Source organism: Convolutriloba macropyga, chromosome 10 (assembly GCF_964194025.1).
Source record: "Convolutriloba macropyga chromosome 10, txConMacr16.3, whole genome shotgun sequence".
Classification (NCBI taxonomy): Eukaryota; Metazoa; Xenacoelomorpha; order Acoela; family Convolutidae; genus Convolutriloba; species Convolutriloba macropyga.
Window position 1 is genome coordinate 31,539,930 of NC_134477.1, and position 19,558 is coordinate 31,559,487.

The following is a 19,558-nucleotide window of genomic DNA, read 5'->3' on the forward strand; positions in this document are numbered from 1 at the left end:
AGTTTTTCGGTGGTGAGAGTTCTTGTAGGGGGGGTCCGGACCCCCCCCCCCTCCAGTAACATGGCAGATAGTATTACTTTGAAAAATTTTAGGCTTCTGGTGTCTTATATTAGGTTTTTTATGTTTTCACCAAAAAGATTTAGTGAGAGTTCAAAACTTAGGTAACACCTAATTCTATATACAGCGAACATTTCAACAGCGGATATCTGCCATGTTACTGGAGGGCGGGGGGGTCTGGACACCCCCCCTACAAGAACTCTCACCACCGAAAAACTGATTTTCTCTTAGTGAAAGCAAGTTTTTTGGTTAAGTTTCGCCAGCCAACTTAACCCAAGAACTGCTCTCAGGCTGGCGAAACTTAACCAAAAAACTTGCTTTCACTAAGAGAAAATCAGTTTTTCGGTGGTGAGAGTTCTTGTAGGGGGGGGGGGGGGGGGGGGGTCCGGACCCCCCCCCCTCCAGTAACATGGCAGATAGTATTACTACTCTCATCTATCAGAAACATAACGCTTTTTCCAGTCGTAAGAAGACAGCCCCTCAATACAACTCATTCTTCGAAATGTAAAAACTACATTGAGAAACATAACGCTTTTTCCAGTCGTAAGAAGACAGCCCCTCAATACAACTCATTCTTCGAAATGTAAAAACTACATTGAGAAACATTAGCCTCGCTATCGCTTTCCGGTCATTGAAAAGGCACAAAAATGTTGACACAAAAACAGCAGAAAGATCAAAAGGAGCGAATTGCCCCAAAATGTGGCTAATATGCAATTTCCTTTACTAGATTTCTTGAACTTCCTAAATTTCTTTTCGTAGCTGAACATTAGACAGAGTTTTGGACCGATAAAACACATGTTCTTCAGGGATGCCGCAAAAATGTCAAAAATTGTCAACAAACAAGCCGGCAGATAGTCGGAAAATAGCCGTGATAGACGCTTGTGGCCTTCCATGGAAATGAAACAACTTAAGAAATAAGATAGACAAATTGACAAATAAGATAGACAGATTGACCACCAGTCCTTTAATAGACCTCCTCTAGTCTATTTCGGTTAGATTCTGTGTCATTTTATGAGACATATAGGCTCTATAAAGAAGAAGCCCTAATAGATCTTTTTCAAAATTAAAATTCGAAATAAAAAACTCAAGACTCTAATACTCAGGAATTAGGGCTTTAACTAGTAAATGTTTATAAAATTTAAAGTTCATTAAGTGAGTTTAATAGTCATTTTTTTGTGAGGTAAGTCACGCAATTGACCTAAAAGCAGAACAAATGACGTCACGCGCACAAATTTTGACTGCTAAGCAGAAGAAGTCACTGAAATTAAAGTCAATGGTCGCAAGAATCATCGATGGAGACGACGAATTAGAGAACATAGCAGGACAAGTCCTGAAATACAATCCCAAGAATTTAATGAAAACTTAGAACAACTGTACCCGACGAGCAGAAGAATTGAGTAATGTGAACAATGCCAGTAAAAAGATAATCACAAAAGTTGGGGAAAAAAAATCCAAAAAAACTGAACAAAATAATAACCATTGCTGAAGTCTCGAATCGTTTAAACCGAAGGCCATTTTGATCCAAATGAATATACCCATTGACCCACTAACTCACAAACACAGACCCACACACACACACACACACATTTCCCAATCTTACGCATTTTAAATTAAATTATCATTTCTTGCCTCACTTAGTGCAATCCAATAGTATCGAGTTAAGCTGGTAATTACCCGTTTTCAGACAGAGAGTTTTGATTCTATCCCCACTGACTTCATTGGACGTTTCCCAGATAAATATGATATCTATATACATGCTCTTAAAATCTATCCCTAGTACGGCTAAATCTATATCTATTAAAATAAACACATAATCTGCATTTATTTGTTTATCACACACACACGCACGCGCACACACACACACACACACACACACAAACACACAAGCCTTAAAAGAGTTCATTTGCCAATAGTTATAGACCAATTCGAGAAAAAAGACATACTTGAAAAAAAAGAAAATTTCAATTTATTTCTCAATTATTCAACGTTCCCAGCCAACTTTGGTCTCTGGAATCCCTCAGGTAACGCATCTGCAAGACCTAAAAAGTTTCGTAGGCCCGTAAAATCTATAAACTATAAATGATAAAAAAAATCAAACAATTTCAAAACAATTGCAAATTTTAATGAAATGTTGCTAAAATTTGTGATATTATTTTCCTCAGAACCATTTTTTTGTTTCAAGAGGCAATCAAGTAAGGCATATTCGAGAACTAAAAACTTTCGTTATCTCAAAGATCAATAAACCAGGAACATAATAATTTAAGAAAATTTGAAAAGTTTTCCAATTATATAAAAAAATGCAAAAATTGAAGACATTAAAATATTGAAAAAAAATCCATTATCCCTAGAAACTACGCCGTAACAAAAGACCAAAGCTTAGAGGAGGTTCAGTCGCCATTTGGGAAAATAATAGAATGAAATGGAAATGAAAGAAAATAGAAATAGAAAAAAAATCCAAAATTTGAAAAAAGGAAGTTATTATTATTAGTATTAATATCATAGTTTTACGCACCATTTAATACCCAAAAGTGCTTTCAAAATCAAAGATTAAATTAAAAAGTTTTCAGTTTCTTCCGATAATCAAACTCATGGGGTATTAGTTTCATCTCAAACGGCAACTTATTCCATTCAAAAGGAACAGAAAAATTGAATGATATTCGCCGCCCAAAAGCAGTCCTGACATTAGGAACCTTCAGATTGTATGCATATTGGCATCTAGTAACCTTATCAATTCCAAAAACTAATGCGCCAAGATTCACGGGAATTTTCCAAGGATGGTGAACCAAACGATGAAGAAAAAGTAAAATTTTGTAGAGGACACGTTCCATGGGTAGCCAATGAATCTCTTTCAAATAATTTGCCGTTGGTGAACCAGGTGACAGCCTAAAAATGAAACATATTGAGTTCATTATACGCTTTAATTTCTGTATAGTATACACAGGCAGTCCATAGTACAGTGAGTTGCAGTAATCTAGTCGCGAGAGACTCATGACCCGAACTAACTCAATCAAAGACCTTCTGTCGGTTGTATCTCTGATAGAATACATTTTTCGCAGGGAATAAAAACATCTACGACACACAGAACTAACTTGTTTCGTATTTGAAAGTCTACAATCTAAGTTGAAGCCCAACAAAGGAACATTATTGGAAAAAATGACGTCTGCTGGAAGTTCAATATCGCTATTTAAACTTCTTTATACTAATAAAAATGTACTCAATTTAGTCAAGTTTAATCAGTTTAGCACCACTGAACTACTTTTGCAGAGTCCTAAGTATCAAATCAAAAGCCCCCTGATTTATCGAAGCATGGTAAACAAAATAGATAAGTGTCAGCGGCATAAAAATGATAATTGACATCAAGACGTTCAAACTGAACTTCAAGAGGAACAAGATAGCATGAAAAGAGAACGGGATCAAGAACAGACCCATGAGGAACACCCGTTTTAATAGTTCTTGGCATCGAATATTCAGCATCAATCAGGTTTTTGAGATCTACAACTCAGATAACTATTTAAAAAGTGTCGAAGGCAGCTGATAGATCAAGTCCAATGTCAAAAAGTGCTTTTTGTCTTATCTAAATTGAGGAGCAAGACATTAACGAGGGCTGTTTCTGTAAAAAAATATCAGTAGGCACTTTGGTATTTACTAATTAGACTCAAGGTGTTAACGCAATTGCATAGAAACCGCCCGTTCTAATACTTTTGAAACGTAACTTAGGTTTAAGATAGGTCGATAATTTGAAAATCTCCATCATAAATTGCTTTCTTCTAGCGGGGTTTAACAATGGCCATTTTAAGGACTGGGAAAAACATCCCGCCTTCAGCGAAAGATTAAGAAGTTTGAGGAGGTCGAGAAAAAAATAATCTGGAAATGACTTTACAACATGTGTCGGAATGATGTCCAGTGGAGATGTACTGTTTGACGACGCCAAAATCAATAATTTAAATTGACTTATCGACAACTCTGCGAACGAACTCATTGAGTTAACTTGAGCTTTTAGAATTTCAGGAGCTATCGCAGTGGAAATCGATGCAATAATAGGTTTCCACTTTAGATATAAATCGTTGAAGTCGTTTGTAAGCTGTTTTTTATTTTCATACTTCGAGAGCTGTTTTACATCTTGCCCAAGAAGCAATTTTAAGGTGGCAAACTTTTTAGGGCTAATTTTCCTTCAACGCATTCTCAATGTATAATCTACGCTTCTAAGAGTTTTTCAAAATACATATGGGTAACATTTTCATATTCAGATTTTAGTAAAGCTGATTTTGACTCACTATATTTACGCTCTGTTTTTCTCTTCTTTCGTTTCAAACTCAAAAGCTTGTTGTCAAAAAATGGTCATTGATGTTTAGTAAATGTCATTATTTTGGGTGGTAGAACGGAATTAAAAATATTCTCCTCAAACCTTAGATGCATATTTCATTCTTCATCAATACTTGCGGCAAAATCAAACTTTGACGACGCCAAAATCATCAATTTAAACTGACTTATCGACAACTCTGAGAACGAACTCATTGAGTTAACTTAAGCTTTTAGAATTTCAGGGGCTATCGCAGTGGAAATCGATGCAATAATAGTTTCCACTTTAGATATAAATTCTTGAAATCGTTTGCAAGCTATTTTTTATTTCCATACTTCGGGAGCTTCTTTATATTTTGCCCAACAAGCAATTTTAAGGTGGCAAACTTTTTACGGCTAATTTTCCATCAATGCATTCTCAATGTATAATCTACGCTCAATGTATAATCAAGAGCTTTCAATTTATTTCTCAATTATTCAACGTTCCCAGCCAACTTTCGTCTCTGGAATCCCTCAGGTAACGCATCTGCAAGACCTAAAAAGTTTCGTAGGCCCGTAAAATCTATAAACTATAAATGATAAAAAAAATCAAACAATTTCAAAACAATTGCAAATTTTATGTGATATTATTTTCCTCAGAACCATTTTTTTGTTTCAAGAGGCAATCAAGTAAGGCATATTCGAGAACTAAAAACTTTCGTTATCTCAAAGATCAATAAACCAGGAACATAATAATTTAAAAAAATTTGAAAAGTTTTCCAATTATATAAAAAAATGCAAAAATTGAAGACATTAAAATATTGAAAAAAATCCATTATCCCTAGCAACTACGCCGTAACAAAAGACCAAAGCTTAGAGGAGGTTCAGTCGCCATTTGGGAAAATAATAGAATGAAATGGAAATGAAAGGAAATAGAAATAAAAATCCAAAATTTGAAAAAAGGAAGTTATTATTATTAGTATTAATATCATAGTTTTACGCACCATTTAATACCCAAAAGTGCTTTCAAAATCAGAGATTAAATTAAAAAGTTTTCAGTTTCTTCCGATAATCAAACTCATGGGGTATTAGTTTCATCTCAAACGGCAACTTATTCCATTCAAAAGGAACAGAAAAACTGAATGATATTCGCCGCCCAAATGCAGTCCTGACATTAGGAACCTTCAGATTGTATGCATATTGGCATCTAGTAACCTTATCATTTCCAAAAACTAATGCGCCAAGATTCACGGGAATTTTCCAAGGATGGTGAACCAAACGATGACCGAAAAGTAAAATTTTGTAGAGGACACGTTCCATGGGTAGCCAATGAATCTCTTTCATATAATTTGCCGTTGGTGAACCAGGTGACAGCCTAAAAATGAGACATATTGAGTTCATTATACGCTTTAATTTCTGTATAGTATACACAGGCAGTCCATAGTACAGTGAGTTGCAGTAATCTAGTCGCGAGAGACTCATGACCCGAACTAACTCAATCAACGACCTTCTGTCGGTTGTATCTCTGATAGAATACATTTTTCGCAGGGAATAAAAACATCTACAACACACAGAACTAACTTGTTTCGTATATGAAAGTCTAGAATCTAAGTTGAAGCCCAACAAAGGAACATTATTGGAAAAAATGACGTCTGCTGGAAGTTCAATATCGCTATTTAATCTTCTTTATACTAATAAAAATGTACTCAATTTAGTCGAGTTTAATCAGTTTAGCACCACTGAACTACTTTTGCAGAGTCCTAAGTATCAAATCAAAAGCCCCCTGATTTATCGAAGCATGGTAAACAAAATAGATAACAGTGTCAGCGGCATAAAAATGATAATTGACATCAAGACGTTCAAACAGAACTTCAAGAGGAACAAGATAGCATGAAAAGAGAACGGGATCAAGAACATACCCATGAGGAACACCCGCTTTAATAGTTCTTGGCATCGAAACCTCAGCATCAATCAAGTTTTTGAGATCTACAACTCAGATAACTATTTAAAAAGCTAACCACTTTATCTTTGAAACCCAAACTTGTTTCAAGAATCGAAAGATGTAATTCATGATCGGGAGTGTCGAAGGCAGCTGATAGATCAAGTCCAATGTCAAAAAGTGCTTTTTGTCTTATCTAAATTGAGGAGCAAGACATTAACGAGGGCTGTTCCTGTAAAAAAAATTCCTGTAGGCACTTTGGTATTTACTAATTAGACTCAAGGTCTTAACGCAATTGCATAGAAACCGCCCGTTCTAATAGTTTTGAAACGTAACTTAGGTTTGAGATAGGTCGATAATTTGAAAATCTCCATCATAAATTTCTTTCTTCTAGCGGGGTTTAACAATGGCCATTTTAAGGACTGGGAAAAACATCCCGCCTTCAGCGAAAGATTAAGTTTGAGGAGGTCAAGAAAAAAATAATCTGGAAATGACTTTACAACATGTGTAGGAAAGATGTCCAGTGGAGATGTACTGTTTGACGACGCCAAAATCAATAATTTAAATTGACTTATCGACAACTCTGCGAACGAACTCATTGAGTTAACTTGAGCTTTTAGAATTTCAGGAGCTATCGCAGTGGAAATCGATGCAATAATAAGTTTCCACTTTAGATATAAATCGTTGAAGTCGTTTGTAAGCTGTTTTTTATTTTCATACTTCGGGAGCTGTTTTACATATTGCCCAAGAAGCAATTTTAAGGTGGCAAACTTTTTAGGGCTAATTTTCCATCAACGCATTCTCAATGTATAATCTACGCTTCTAAAAGTTTTTCAAAATACAAATGGGTAACATTTTCATACTCAGATTTTAGTAAAGCTGATTTTGACTTCCTATATTTACGCTCTGTTTTTCTCTTCTTTCGTTTCAAACTCAAAAGCTTGTTGTCAAAAAATGGTCATTGATGTTTAGTAAATGTCATTAATTTGGGTGGTAGAACGGAATTAAAAATATTCTCAAACCTTAGATGCATATTTCATTCTTCATCAATACTTGCGGCAAAATCAAACTTTGACGACGCCAAAATCATCAATTTAAACTGACTTATCGACAACTCTGAGAACGAACTCATTGAGTTAACTTAAGCTTTTAGAATTTCAGGGGCAATCGCAGTGGAAATCGATGCAATAATAGTTTCCACTTTAGATATAAATTCTTGAAAACGTTTGCAAGCTATTTTTTATTTCCATACTTCGGGAGCCGCTTTATATCTTGCCCAACAAGCAATTTTAAGGTGGCAAACTCTTTACGGCTAATTTTCCATCAATGCATTCTCAATGTATAATCTACGCTCAATGTATATTCTAGAGCTGATTTTGACTTCCTATATTTACGCTCTGCTTTTCTCTTCTTTCGTTTCAAACTCAAAAGCTTGTTGTAAAAAAATGGTCATTGATGTTTAGTAAATATCTTTATTCTGAGTGGTAAAACGGAATTCAAAATATTCTCCTCAAACCTTAGATGCATATCCCATGCTTCATCAATACTTGCGGCAAAATCAAACTTTGACCACGCCAAAATCAATAATTTAAATTGACTTATCAACAACTCTGCGAACGAACTCATTGAGTTAACTTGAGCTTTTAGAATTTCAGGAGCTATCGCAGTGGAAATCGATGCAATAATAAGTTTCCACTTTAGATATAAATCGTTGAAGTCGTTTGTAAACGGTTTTTTATTTTCATACTTCGGGAGCTGTTTTACATCTTGCCCAAGAAGCAATTTTAAGGTGGCAAACTTTTTAGGGCTAATTTTCCATCAACGCATTCTCAATGTATAATCTACGCTTCTAAGAGTTTTTCAAAATGGGTAACATTTTCATACTTAGATTTTAGTAAAGCTGATTTTGACTTCCTATATTTACGCTCTGTTTTTCTCTTCTTTCGTTTCAAACTCAAAAGCTTGTTGTCAAAAAATGGTCATTGATGTTTAGTAAATGTCATTAATTTGGGTGGTAGAACGGAATTAAAAATATTCTCAAACCTTAGATGCATATTTCATTCTTCATCAATACTTGCGGCAAAATCAAACTTTGACGACGCCAAAATCATCAATTTAAACTGACTTATCGACAACTCTGAGAACGAACTCATTGAGTTAACTTAAGCTTTTAGAATTTCAGGGGCTATCGCAGTGGAAATCGATGCAATAATAGTTTCCACTTTAGATATAAATTCTTGAAAACGTTTGCAAGCTATTTTTTATTTCCATACTTCGGGAGCCGCTTTATATCTTGCCCAACAAGCAATTTTAAGGTGGCACTCTTTACGGCTAATTTTCCATCAATGCATTCTCAATGTATAATCTACGCTCAATGTATAATCTAGAGCTGATTTTGACTTCCTATATTTACGCTCTGCTTTTCTCTTCTTTCGTTTCAAACTCAAAAGCTTGTTGTGAAAAAATGGTCATTGATGTTTAGTAAATATCTTTATTCTGAGTGGTAAAACGGAATTCAAAATATTCTCCTCAAACCTTAGATGCATATCCCATGCTTCATCAATACTTGCGGCAAAATCAAACTTTGACGACGCCAAAAGCATCAATTTAAACTGACTTATCGACAACTCTGAGAACGAACTCATTGAGTTAACTTAAGCTTTTAGAATTTCAGGAGCTATCGCAGTGGAAATCGATGCAATAAAAGGTTTCCACTTTAGATATAAATCGTTGAAGTCGTTCGTAAGCTGGTTTTTATTTTCATTCTTCGGGAGCTGTTTTACATCTTGCCCAAGAAGCAATTTTAAGGTGGCAAACTTTTTACGGCTAATTTTCCATCAATGCATTCTCAATTTATAATCTACGCTTCTAAGAATTTTTCAAAACAAATATGGGTAACATTTTCATATTCAGACTTTAGTAGCGCTGATTTTGACTTCCTATATTTACGCTCTGCTTTTCTCTTCTTTCGTTTCAAACTCAAAAGCTTGTTGTCAAAAAATGGTCATTGATGATTAGTAAATTTTTTTAATTTGAGTGGTAGAACGAAATCCAAAATATTCTCCTCAAACCTGAGATACATATCCCATGCTTCATCAATACTTGCGGCAAAATCAAACTTTGACGACGCCAAAATCATCAATTTAAGCTGACTTATCGACAACTCTGAGAACGAACTCATTGAGTTAACTTAAGCTTTTAGAATTTCAGGAGCTATCGCAGTGGGAATCGATGCAATAATAGTTTCCACTTTAGATATAAATCGTTGAAGTCTCGTTTGAAAGCTGTTTTTTTTTTCTTACTTCGGAAGCTGCTCTACATGTTGACCAAGAAGCAATCTTAAGGTGGCAAACTTTTTAAGGCTAATTTTCTATCAACGCATTATCAATGTATAATCTACGCTTCTAATTTTTCAAAAAACATGGGTAAAATTTTCATATTCAGATTTTAGTACAGCTGTTTTTGACTTCCTATATTTACGCTCTGCTTTTCTCTTCTTTCGCTTCAAACTCAAAAGCTCGTTGTCGAAAAAATGGGCGTTGATGTTTAGTAAATTTTTTTATTTTGAGTGGTAGAACGAAATCCAAAATATTCTCAAACCTTAGATACATATCCCATGCTTCATCATAATGTGCGGAAAAATCAAACTTTAAGCACGGCTTCAATAACCATCAGAGCCAAACTTCTTCCCGTTTCTATACATAAACTGGTTTTGAGATTTGCGTTGTTTAACAATGCTGAGCGAGAAGCAAATAAACGAAATGTCCGAAGAAGTAATGAAGCTATTCGATTTAACATTGATTGAAATATTGTTCGATGCAATAATATGGTCAAGAATCCCACCACTTCTATGCGCTGTCTCGCAGACGTACTGAGTCAGGCCGAAATCTTCCAAAAATCAGTTCCACTTTTTCGATGCATCGTTGTTTACATTCAGTGAAACGTTAACATCACCCAGGAGAACAGTCTTGTCGAATTGCAGCATTTTTTCTTCAAAAAGAACAGTAAAGTGATCAATGAAAGATATAACACTTAATCCAGGTGGTCGATAAACAGCTATTACTAAAGTGGCAGCCCCAACAGTTAAAGAGGCATATCAGCATTCAAAATCATCAATTTAAACTGACTTATCGACAACTCTGAGAACGAACTCATTGAGTTAACTTAAGCTTTTATAATTTCAGGAGCTATCGCAGTGGGAATCGATGCAATAATAGTTTCCACTTTAGATATAAATCGTTGAAGTCTCGTTTGAAAGCTGTTTTTTATTTTCATACTTCGGAAGCTGCTCTACATGTTGACCAAGAAGCAATCTTAAGGTGGCAAACTTTTTAAGGGTAATTTTCCATCAACGCATTCTCAATGTATAATCTACGCTTCTAATTTTTCAAAAAACATTGGTAAAATTTTCATATTCAGATTTTAGAGCTGTTTTTGACTTCCTATATTTACGCTCTGCTTTTCTCTTCTCTCGCTTCAAACTCAAAAGCTCGTTGTCGAAAAAATGGGCGTTGATGTTTAGTAAATTTTTTATGTTGAGTGGTAGAACGAAATCCAAAATATTCTCCTCAAACCTTAGATACATATCCCATGCTTCATCAAAATGTACGGCAAAATCAAACTTTAAGCACGGCTTCAATAACCATCAGAGCCAAACTTCTTCCCGTTTCTATACATAAACTGGTTTTGAGATTTGCGTTGTTTAACAATGCTGAGCGAGAAGCAAATAAACGAAATGTCCGAAGAAGTAATGAAGCTATTCGATTTAACATTGATTGAAATATTGTTCGATGCGATAATATGGTCAAGAATCCCACCACTTCTATGCGCTGTCTCGCAGACGTACTGAGTCAGGCCGAAATCTTCCAAAAATCAGTTCCACCTTTTCGATGCATCGTTGTTTACATTCAGTGAAACGTTAACATCACCCAGGAGAACAGTCTTGTCGAATTGCAGCATTTTTTCTTCAAAAAGAACAGTAAAGTGATTAATGAAAGATATAACACTTAATCCAGGTGGTCGATAAACAGCTATTACTAAAGTGGTAGCCCCAACAGTTAAAGAGGCATATCAGCATTCAAAATCATCAATTTAAACTGACTTATCGACAACTCTGAGAACAAACTCATTGAGTTAACTTAAGCTTTTAGAATTTCAGGAGCTATCGCAGTGGGAATCGATGCAATAATAGTTTCCACTTTAGATATAAATCGTTGAAGTCTCGTTTGAAAGCTGTTTTTTTCATACTTCGGAAGCTGCTCTACATGTTGACCAAGAAGCAATCTTAAGGTGGCAAACTTTTTAAGGCTAATTTTCCATCAACGCATTCTCAATGTATAATCTACGCTTCTAATTGTTCAAAAAACATGATTAAAATTTTCATATTCAGATTTTAGTACAGCTGTTTTTGACTTCCTATATTTACGCTCTGCTTTTTTCTTCTTTCGCTTCGAACTTAAAAGCTCGTTGTCGAAAACATGGGCGTTGATGTTTAGTAATTTTTTTTATTTTGAGTGGTAGAACGAAATCCAAAATATTCTCCTCAAACCTTAGATAAATATCCCATGCTTCATCAATATGTGCGGCAAAATCAAACTTTAAGCACGGCTTCAATAACCATCAGAGCCAAATTTCTTCCCGTTTCTATACATAAACTGTTGTTGAGATTTGCGTTGTTTAACAATGCTGAGCGAGAAGCAAATAAACGAAATGTCCGAAGAAGTAATGAAGCTATTCGATTTAACATTGATTGAAATATTGTTCGATGCAATAATATGGTCAAGAATCCCACCACTTCTATGCGCTGTCTCGCAGACGTACTGAGTCAGGCCGAAATCTTCCAAAAATCAGTTCCACCTTTTCGATGCATCGTTGTTTACATTCAGTGAAACGTTAACATCACCCAGGAGAACAGTCTTGTCGAATTGCAGCATTTTTCTTCAAAAAGAACAGTAAAGTGATCAATGAAAGATATAACACTTAATCCAGGTGGTCGATAAACAGCTATTACTAAAGTGGTAGCCCCAACAGTTAAAGAGGCATATCAGCATTCAAAATCATCAATTTAAACTGACTTATCGACAACTCTGAGAACAAACTCATTAAGTTAACTTAAGCTTTTAGAATTTCAGGAGCTATCGCAGTGGGAATCGATGCAATAATAGTTTCCACTTTAGATATAAATCGTTGAAGTCTCGTTTGAAAGCTGTTTTTTTCATACTTCGGAAGCTGCTCTACATGTTGACCAAGAAGCAATCTTAAGGTGGCAAACTTTTTAAGGCTAATTTTCCATCAACGCATTCTCAATGTATAACCTACACTTCTAATTGTTCAAAAAACATGATTAAAATTTTCATATTCAGATTTTAGTACAGCTGTTTTTGACTTCCTATATTTACGCTCTGCTTTTTTCTTCTTTCGCTTCGAACTTAAAAGCTCGTTATCGAAAACATGGGCGTTGATGTTTAGTAATTTTTTTTATTTTGAGTGGTAGAACGAAATCCAAAATATTCTCCTCAAACCTTAGATAAATATCCCCTGCTTCATCAATATGTGCGGCAAAATCAAACTTTAAGCACGGCTTCAATAACCATCAGAGCCAAATTTCTTCCCGTTTCTATACATAAACTGGTGTTGAGATTTGCGTTGTTTAACAATGCTGAGCGAGAAGCAAATAAACGAAATGTCCGAAGAAGTAATGAAGCTATTCGATTTAACATTGATTGAAATATTGTTCGATGCAATAATATGGTCAAGAATCCCACCACTTCTATGCGCTGTCTCGCAGACGTACGGAGTCAGGCCGAAATCTTCCAAAAATCAGTTCCACCTTTTCGAAGCATCGTTGTTTACATTCAGTGAAACGTTAACATCACCCAGGAGATCAGTCTTGTCGAATTGCAGCATTTTTCTTCAAAAAGAACAGTAAAGTGATCAATGAAAGATATAACACTTAATCCAGGTGGTCGATAAACAGCTATTACTAAAGTGGTAGCCCAAACAGTTAAAGAGGCATAACAGCATTCCAAAAATTCAGAGGCACTTTTCAAAATTTTCCAAATGGAGATCACATCTGTAAAAGAGGCAAACTCCACCTCTTCTTTTATTTAACCCTTTGTGCACTATAGAAAAGAAAGCCTGAGGTACAACACTGCTTTAAAATAAAACTGTCATCTGAGTTGTTCGTAATCCACGATTCTATAAATACTCCAAAAATAATTTCATTTACTTCTAAGAGGTCATTTACATCTTTCATTTTGTTCCTGACAGAGCGTACATTGTAAACAAGTGCTTAGTTTTGTAGATCTTTGTTTCGTCCTTTGTTTAAATTAAGGACTGGCTTGTGGTCAATCTTGATCCAATGTTTTTAACCAATCACGTGAGGCTTCATTCAGGTAAAATCTTGACACAGTAACGTTTTCAGGCCAGAAATCAGGCAACTCAACTTTCTCCTCATCAAAGTTAACTACACAATGGAAAGCTTTCAGGTGAGCTTCTGACTTCAAAATTTGGCGAAAAGGAAGTAGTTCAACGTTATTTTCTGCACAGTACTCCTCCATTTGTGATGCTGTTATGTTCTAACTCAATCGACCTACATATAAATGACGACGCATCGGGGGGTTTTGACATCATTGATGACTGCTGGATTGGTGTTCGTTCCCGTTTTTACCTCCTTAGTTGATCTCACTTTTCTCTGTACAGTTCCAAATTCCAATTAATCTGTCTTTCTCTTTTAGTATAATGTGGCACTCTGATAACTGGATGAGCTGTCGTTTCGATACCTCGCGGGTTCACTTTTTGCAGCTTTTAGAAAATGGAAATCCTGTTTCTTTATCAATACTATCTCATTGCGTAGTACTGTCACCTCGCGGATCAGAGAAACAACACAATCGAGCCCTGTCTCAACGGCCGTAATTCTGTCAAGCTCAGATGGTTCTGCAAGGAGTACAACCAGTTCATGGCCAGTAGATCATTCCTTTGATATTTGCGGTACTTGAAATTCCCAGACAACCAAACTGGACATATGTTTTCTTACATTTGACACAAAACACTCACTAGTACATTGCAAGGCTCGTTACAAATATTGCAGAGAGGTTCGGGAGGTGGCGGCGGGGTCACCATCGTAACTTGGGAGAAGAAGGAACAAGGTAAGCGGCCGATAGAGGCCTAGACTAATTGGTCACATAAATGTGGAGAACACTCACATCAAATGTTTCACTCAGGAAAAACATTTAGTATGGCCAAAAATGTAGGGAATCGAGTCAATCAAGCAGATGCGGAGAAGTCTCTCGCAGATGCTTGATACCAAATATGGAATCGTAGATAATTCTCCTGTAAATTCGTCCGCAGGAATCTTACATCCCCGGTAAGTGGGGCTACCCAAACAAAGTCCTTCCTCTGGTACCACAGTAAACAACAACAATCAAGAGCTGAAACAGTATTAAATAGCCTTCCGGGTGCACTTGGAGACTAATTAATAGGTTTATCAGAACAAGTTTATCAAAAAATTTATCAAAAAAATTGATAAAATTCGTGATAATAAAAACTTAAAAACCATTCTATTACCACAATAAAATATGATGTAACCTTTAATCAAGGCCCAGAGGAGGTGAGCACTTGAGGCTGGCGAAACTCAAAAAGGACAAATTTAACAAAAATTCAAAAAAAAATAGCAAAAATTAGTTCATTTTTCGTGCTCATTTTTGCAGTACTAAAACAAAGCTTATAAAATGGCCATAAAAGGTAATAAAATCTTTCAAAAAACTTAATCAGTTTTAACAAAGGTAAATTTAAGGCTTGCCAAACAAAAACACCGAAAAACTACAAAAAATGAAAAAAAGCACTATTTTGAGCACAGAACTCCTAAAAATGATCTTTTAATCTAAAATATAGGCCTTCCTAGCAGCTTCAGCACTCTAAGCACTTAATGATTACTAAAACTACCTAGGGGTTCTTAATGAACCTTAATGCCAGCTGGTCCTTATCTGTTCATCCCATTTTGAAAGATCGAAGTCGTGAAAATTGTAAGAAAACATCTTATAAAAAACAAACCGGAAGACTCCGGAATCGACTCGAGAAAAAAATAACACTAGACAACCACTATCTGGTACTACTAGTAACTTTAACATACAATTCCATTTGAAATGAAAACGGGAGGAAAAAAAAAACAAATTATTGGGGCAAAACCAAAGAAAAATTTTTCTTGGAAAACTTTTACAAGTTGCATTTCCAGAAGCATTGTACAAGATCGGATGCCTTGTATAGAATAATTTAGCTCAACAATTGACTATCAAACGGTAGGATAAATATAAACGATAAATCTCGAAAAAGAAGAAAAATCTAGCAAAAAGAAATAGTTGAAGAACAAAACCTAATAAATCTGTCAATTTTTTTTTAAAAAACTTCTCTAAAAACTGCAAATTCCCCATAAACTATTCCCAACAGACCTTGCGAAACACTTCCAGCTGATTTAAGGAGCACCTAAGTGAAACCCAAACTCACTGTAAAACACATTAAAGGTGAGCATGACCAAAAATTTACAAAAACTCCAGTAATTTATGTTTAAAAGATGTGCTATCAAACCTTTAACTGTGCGCACTAAAAATACCATAAACCTGTCAACAACTCTAAATTAACAGTTAAATATGAAAAAAAATATTCTGAAAGTCAGAAGAAGAGGAAGAATAAGGCAAAAAAAAACAGAAAAATTAAGCAAAAAAATCTTTAGATTTAGCCTATTTAGGTTTGTTGAAACAAACTTAAACCGAAATCGTGCTGTCAAAAGGCCACGAAAACAAACATATAACTAATTTCAACCAATTATGTAACACCAGTTATAGAAAATATGAAAAAGAATACAACAAAACCGTTAAAAAAAGCGTCGAAAACGGCGAAATTACTAAAATAGCTCAAGATTGCATTTTAAACACTCATATATGATTGAAATGGTCAAAAAGGCTCCCAATCGTACAGTAGCTTGTAAATATGGTTCAGAAAAACCACTTTACCCAAAAAAGCAAGAAAATTCAAAAAGGCTGCTTCAAAAAGCCGCACTCGACCAAAATTTTTCGCTCGCTTAGCAAAATTTTATTTACACCTACTTTCGCGCTCTCTCAAAAACGCGATAAGAACCAAAATCACTCTGCTCTTCAATTCTTTCAGCCGTTTGATCTAAACGCTTAGTTTTCATAAGCGTATTGACATTTGCATCCTGTTTTAAATACACTCCACAAAATTATCGATAAAAAAGACGCTCCACAAATACTCCTCTTCGAGTCGTAATAAAAAGAGAGCCCCAATACAAACCAATTCTTGGATTGTAAAAAAAACACGATGACCTTAATAATAGCCGCTATCGCTTCGCGGCTATTACAGACGTCGTTAGTATAATGTGTGAACATTATAAACTGCACCTTGGACCGAGCGCAATCAAATATTCCTATTTCGAATAAAAATCAATTATTACCTTCCAGTTATCCCACAACTCCTGTAAACTAATAAGTGAGTCATGTTTGCTGTGGAATGATTCGTGTTTCTGTTGAGCTCCACTTCCCGCCTGCAGCTCCTCGGCTAAGAAGTCACCCGTCTCTCTTGGATCAAGTTCCCCGTCTTTGTCGTCGTCGATCTGTGCATGCAGCCACGCAAATGCACTGTAGGACTCGGTCTCTGAGTTGGATGTTAGCTTTTTCCGCTTGATAGAAGGCTGCTCGGGTAAATCTAAATGAAAATCCAAATGAAAAATCTAAATAAAACCAACGTTTTTCTAACTTAATTGAACAAATACGTCAAGTTGTAAATAATTTCCTGCTTCAATCAATTTATTTTTATACTTCACCCTCTCTCAGTCATCGTATTCACCCCTCCCATGACTAATTTTCACTACAACAACGTAACAAATAAGGCTCGGCTAAAGGCCCTTTGTATTTGAATACTTCACATCTCACTCATATCTTAACCTAATTTTGCACGATTACCTTTCAAAGATGCTCTCTTAAACATTTTCCCCCTAATACAAAACTCAATATATTATATACTTACAAATAATCATTGCAATTCCATTCTCCACTGTAAATATATAGATGTTGACTCTGACTAGCTTTTCTTATTTGTAATTATTTATAAACTTTTCAGTTTTCAATCTCTGATACAAAGCAGAAACTTTACCTGAACAGCTATTTTCACCTTTCGCACCATCATCAGAACAAGTAGTTTCCGATTCAAAAATGGAGGCGCCTGATTTGACTACAAGCTTTGCCCGTTCCGTCTCCTCGCTAAGTGATATGCTTGATAGCTGAATGTCATCTGAATTAGAGAATGATTCTTTTTCACGTTCATGATACTTGGAATGTTCGATTTGTGATGAACAGTTGACACGTAATTCCCCCAGGAAGAACACAAAATAAAGAATAAGCAGTTGAAATTTCATTTCTAGCAGTATCAAAATATCGAATCGCTTTTGGACTTTTGGTCACAAAATTTGGTCAAATGCTAAATCGTAATATTTGCTATTCAATCAGCATGAAAGTAGTATTTACACGGTCGAATCCAGCTGTTTTTCCGGACAGCAAAAACATTGAATTCGAAAGCCAAAACAGTCGCGACTATTCTGACACTCAAATATTTCCCCTATTCACAGCAAGGGTTTCCGAGTTGTTATCGTAATTGGCACTTTTAGCTGTGAAAATCAATACTTTAGTTTACAAGTTAAAGGCGTCTGTTTATTGACATTCGAGTCTTTTTGGTAAACAAAAGGACCGCCTGATTCTGTGAGCTATCTCAGTTAGATCTCATGAGATTCACCTCCATAAAATTTCCACATAAACGTATAGTATATTTAGCATCAATGATTCTAATACGTTGGTCAAGCGTTTTTCAAATGTTTAGTCTACCGTGGATTTGCCTTAACTTTCCAAAGAACAGCGTATTAGTGTAGGTTATTATCCAATTCTAGCTCTCCGCGTTGAATTTAAACCTGATGAGTCAAGTTTCCGGTTATGATAAGAAGTGGAATCGCAAGCACAATGGCATTCAACCATACCGTCATACATTGCGTCATTCAACCATACCGTCAAATATTTAATGTCATTTATGTAATCTGAAATATTGGTTTGCGAATCATTGACAGGCGGAGCTTATATTACTAGTGAATTTATGAAATACGTACAAACTAACTAAATATTGTTCATCAGATCAGCCAACTTTTACTGATGACCACATTTTATAATAACCATTAATCAGTATTAAAAACATAGCCTGGAGAGTCCAAAACAGTCCCAACCTTCGAACTAACTTAAACATTAAGCCAACACTAAGAAACCATAAGAAAAACATAGCCGGCAGATTGCCGGAAAATAGCCGCGATAGACGCTTGTGGCCTTCCATGAATTGAAACACTTAAAGAAGCAAGATAGACAGCTCGACCACCAGTCCTTTAACAGAGACCACTAGACTTTTTAGGTTAGATTCGGACTGTCAATTTTATGACACATACAGTCGACAGAGAAACCCCTTAAAGAGCGTTTTCAGAATTGATATTGGACATCAAAAAATCAAGACCAATACTCAAGAATTAGGGCATGTAAGTTTGGCACTACTTAAGTGCACACTATTGATCTTTAACTAGTAAATGTTCATAAAATTTAAAGCTCCATAAGTGAGTTCAGAAGTCATTTTTTTGAGTAAGTCACGCAATTAACCTAAAAGCAGAAATGACGTCACGCGCACAAATTATAAATGCAGAGCAGTATAAATAACTGAAATCATTGAAAAAGTCAATTGCAAGCACTCAGGTCGTAAGAATCATCCATACAGACGACAAATAAAAACATCTGGCAGATTGCCAGAAAATAGTCGCAATATCTTTGTTGATCTGCAGTCTAAAAAAAACAGTAAAAAAGACAGACCAAATAAATTCGTCTTTTCATTGAAGGCTGATACGTAGTATTTTGATTAAAAATTTGTATTAAGTTTTGCTACCTCTATTAGCTGATCTTAAATAACCTTCACTTAGAGTGACACACACCCATTTGACCTTATCTCTTTGAATTAAAGTAAAAGTCAATTTCAAAGTGAGGAAGTCATTTATGAGTGTTGTGTGACCAAAAATTTAATTACGCGAATGAACAGAAAACTCTCTCCACTAAGAGCAAAAACTAAGGTCATGCACGCACTTCAGTTGAAATTGCATGAACAAAAAGCAGATTTGAAGTGATTGTGCCGTCATATGGTCGTAACAAACATCTTGACCACGAAATAAAAAAACCAAGAGAAGGCCAATATTAGCCC

At 35.4% G+C, this 19,558-nt stretch overlaps 1 protein-coding gene across 1 annotated transcript in view; it reads right to left on the reverse strand.

Moving 5' to 3' along the window:
- LOC142347866 (uncharacterized) overlaps positions 1-18,402 on the reverse strand; it is a 41,516-nt gene extending 23,114 nt beyond the window's left edge. The window contains exons 1-2 of the mRNA XM_075399007.1: positions 17,438-18,402; positions 16,740-16,990 (exon numbers count right to left, since the gene is read on the reverse strand). Of these exons, the coding sequence (XP_075255122.1) occupies positions 16,740-16,990; positions 17,438-17,699 (513 nt within the window). The 5' untranslated portion in view covers positions 17,700-18,402. The remainder of the gene's footprint in view (positions 1-16,739; positions 16,991-17,437) is intronic.
- Positions 18,403-19,558: the final 1,156 nt, after the last annotated feature.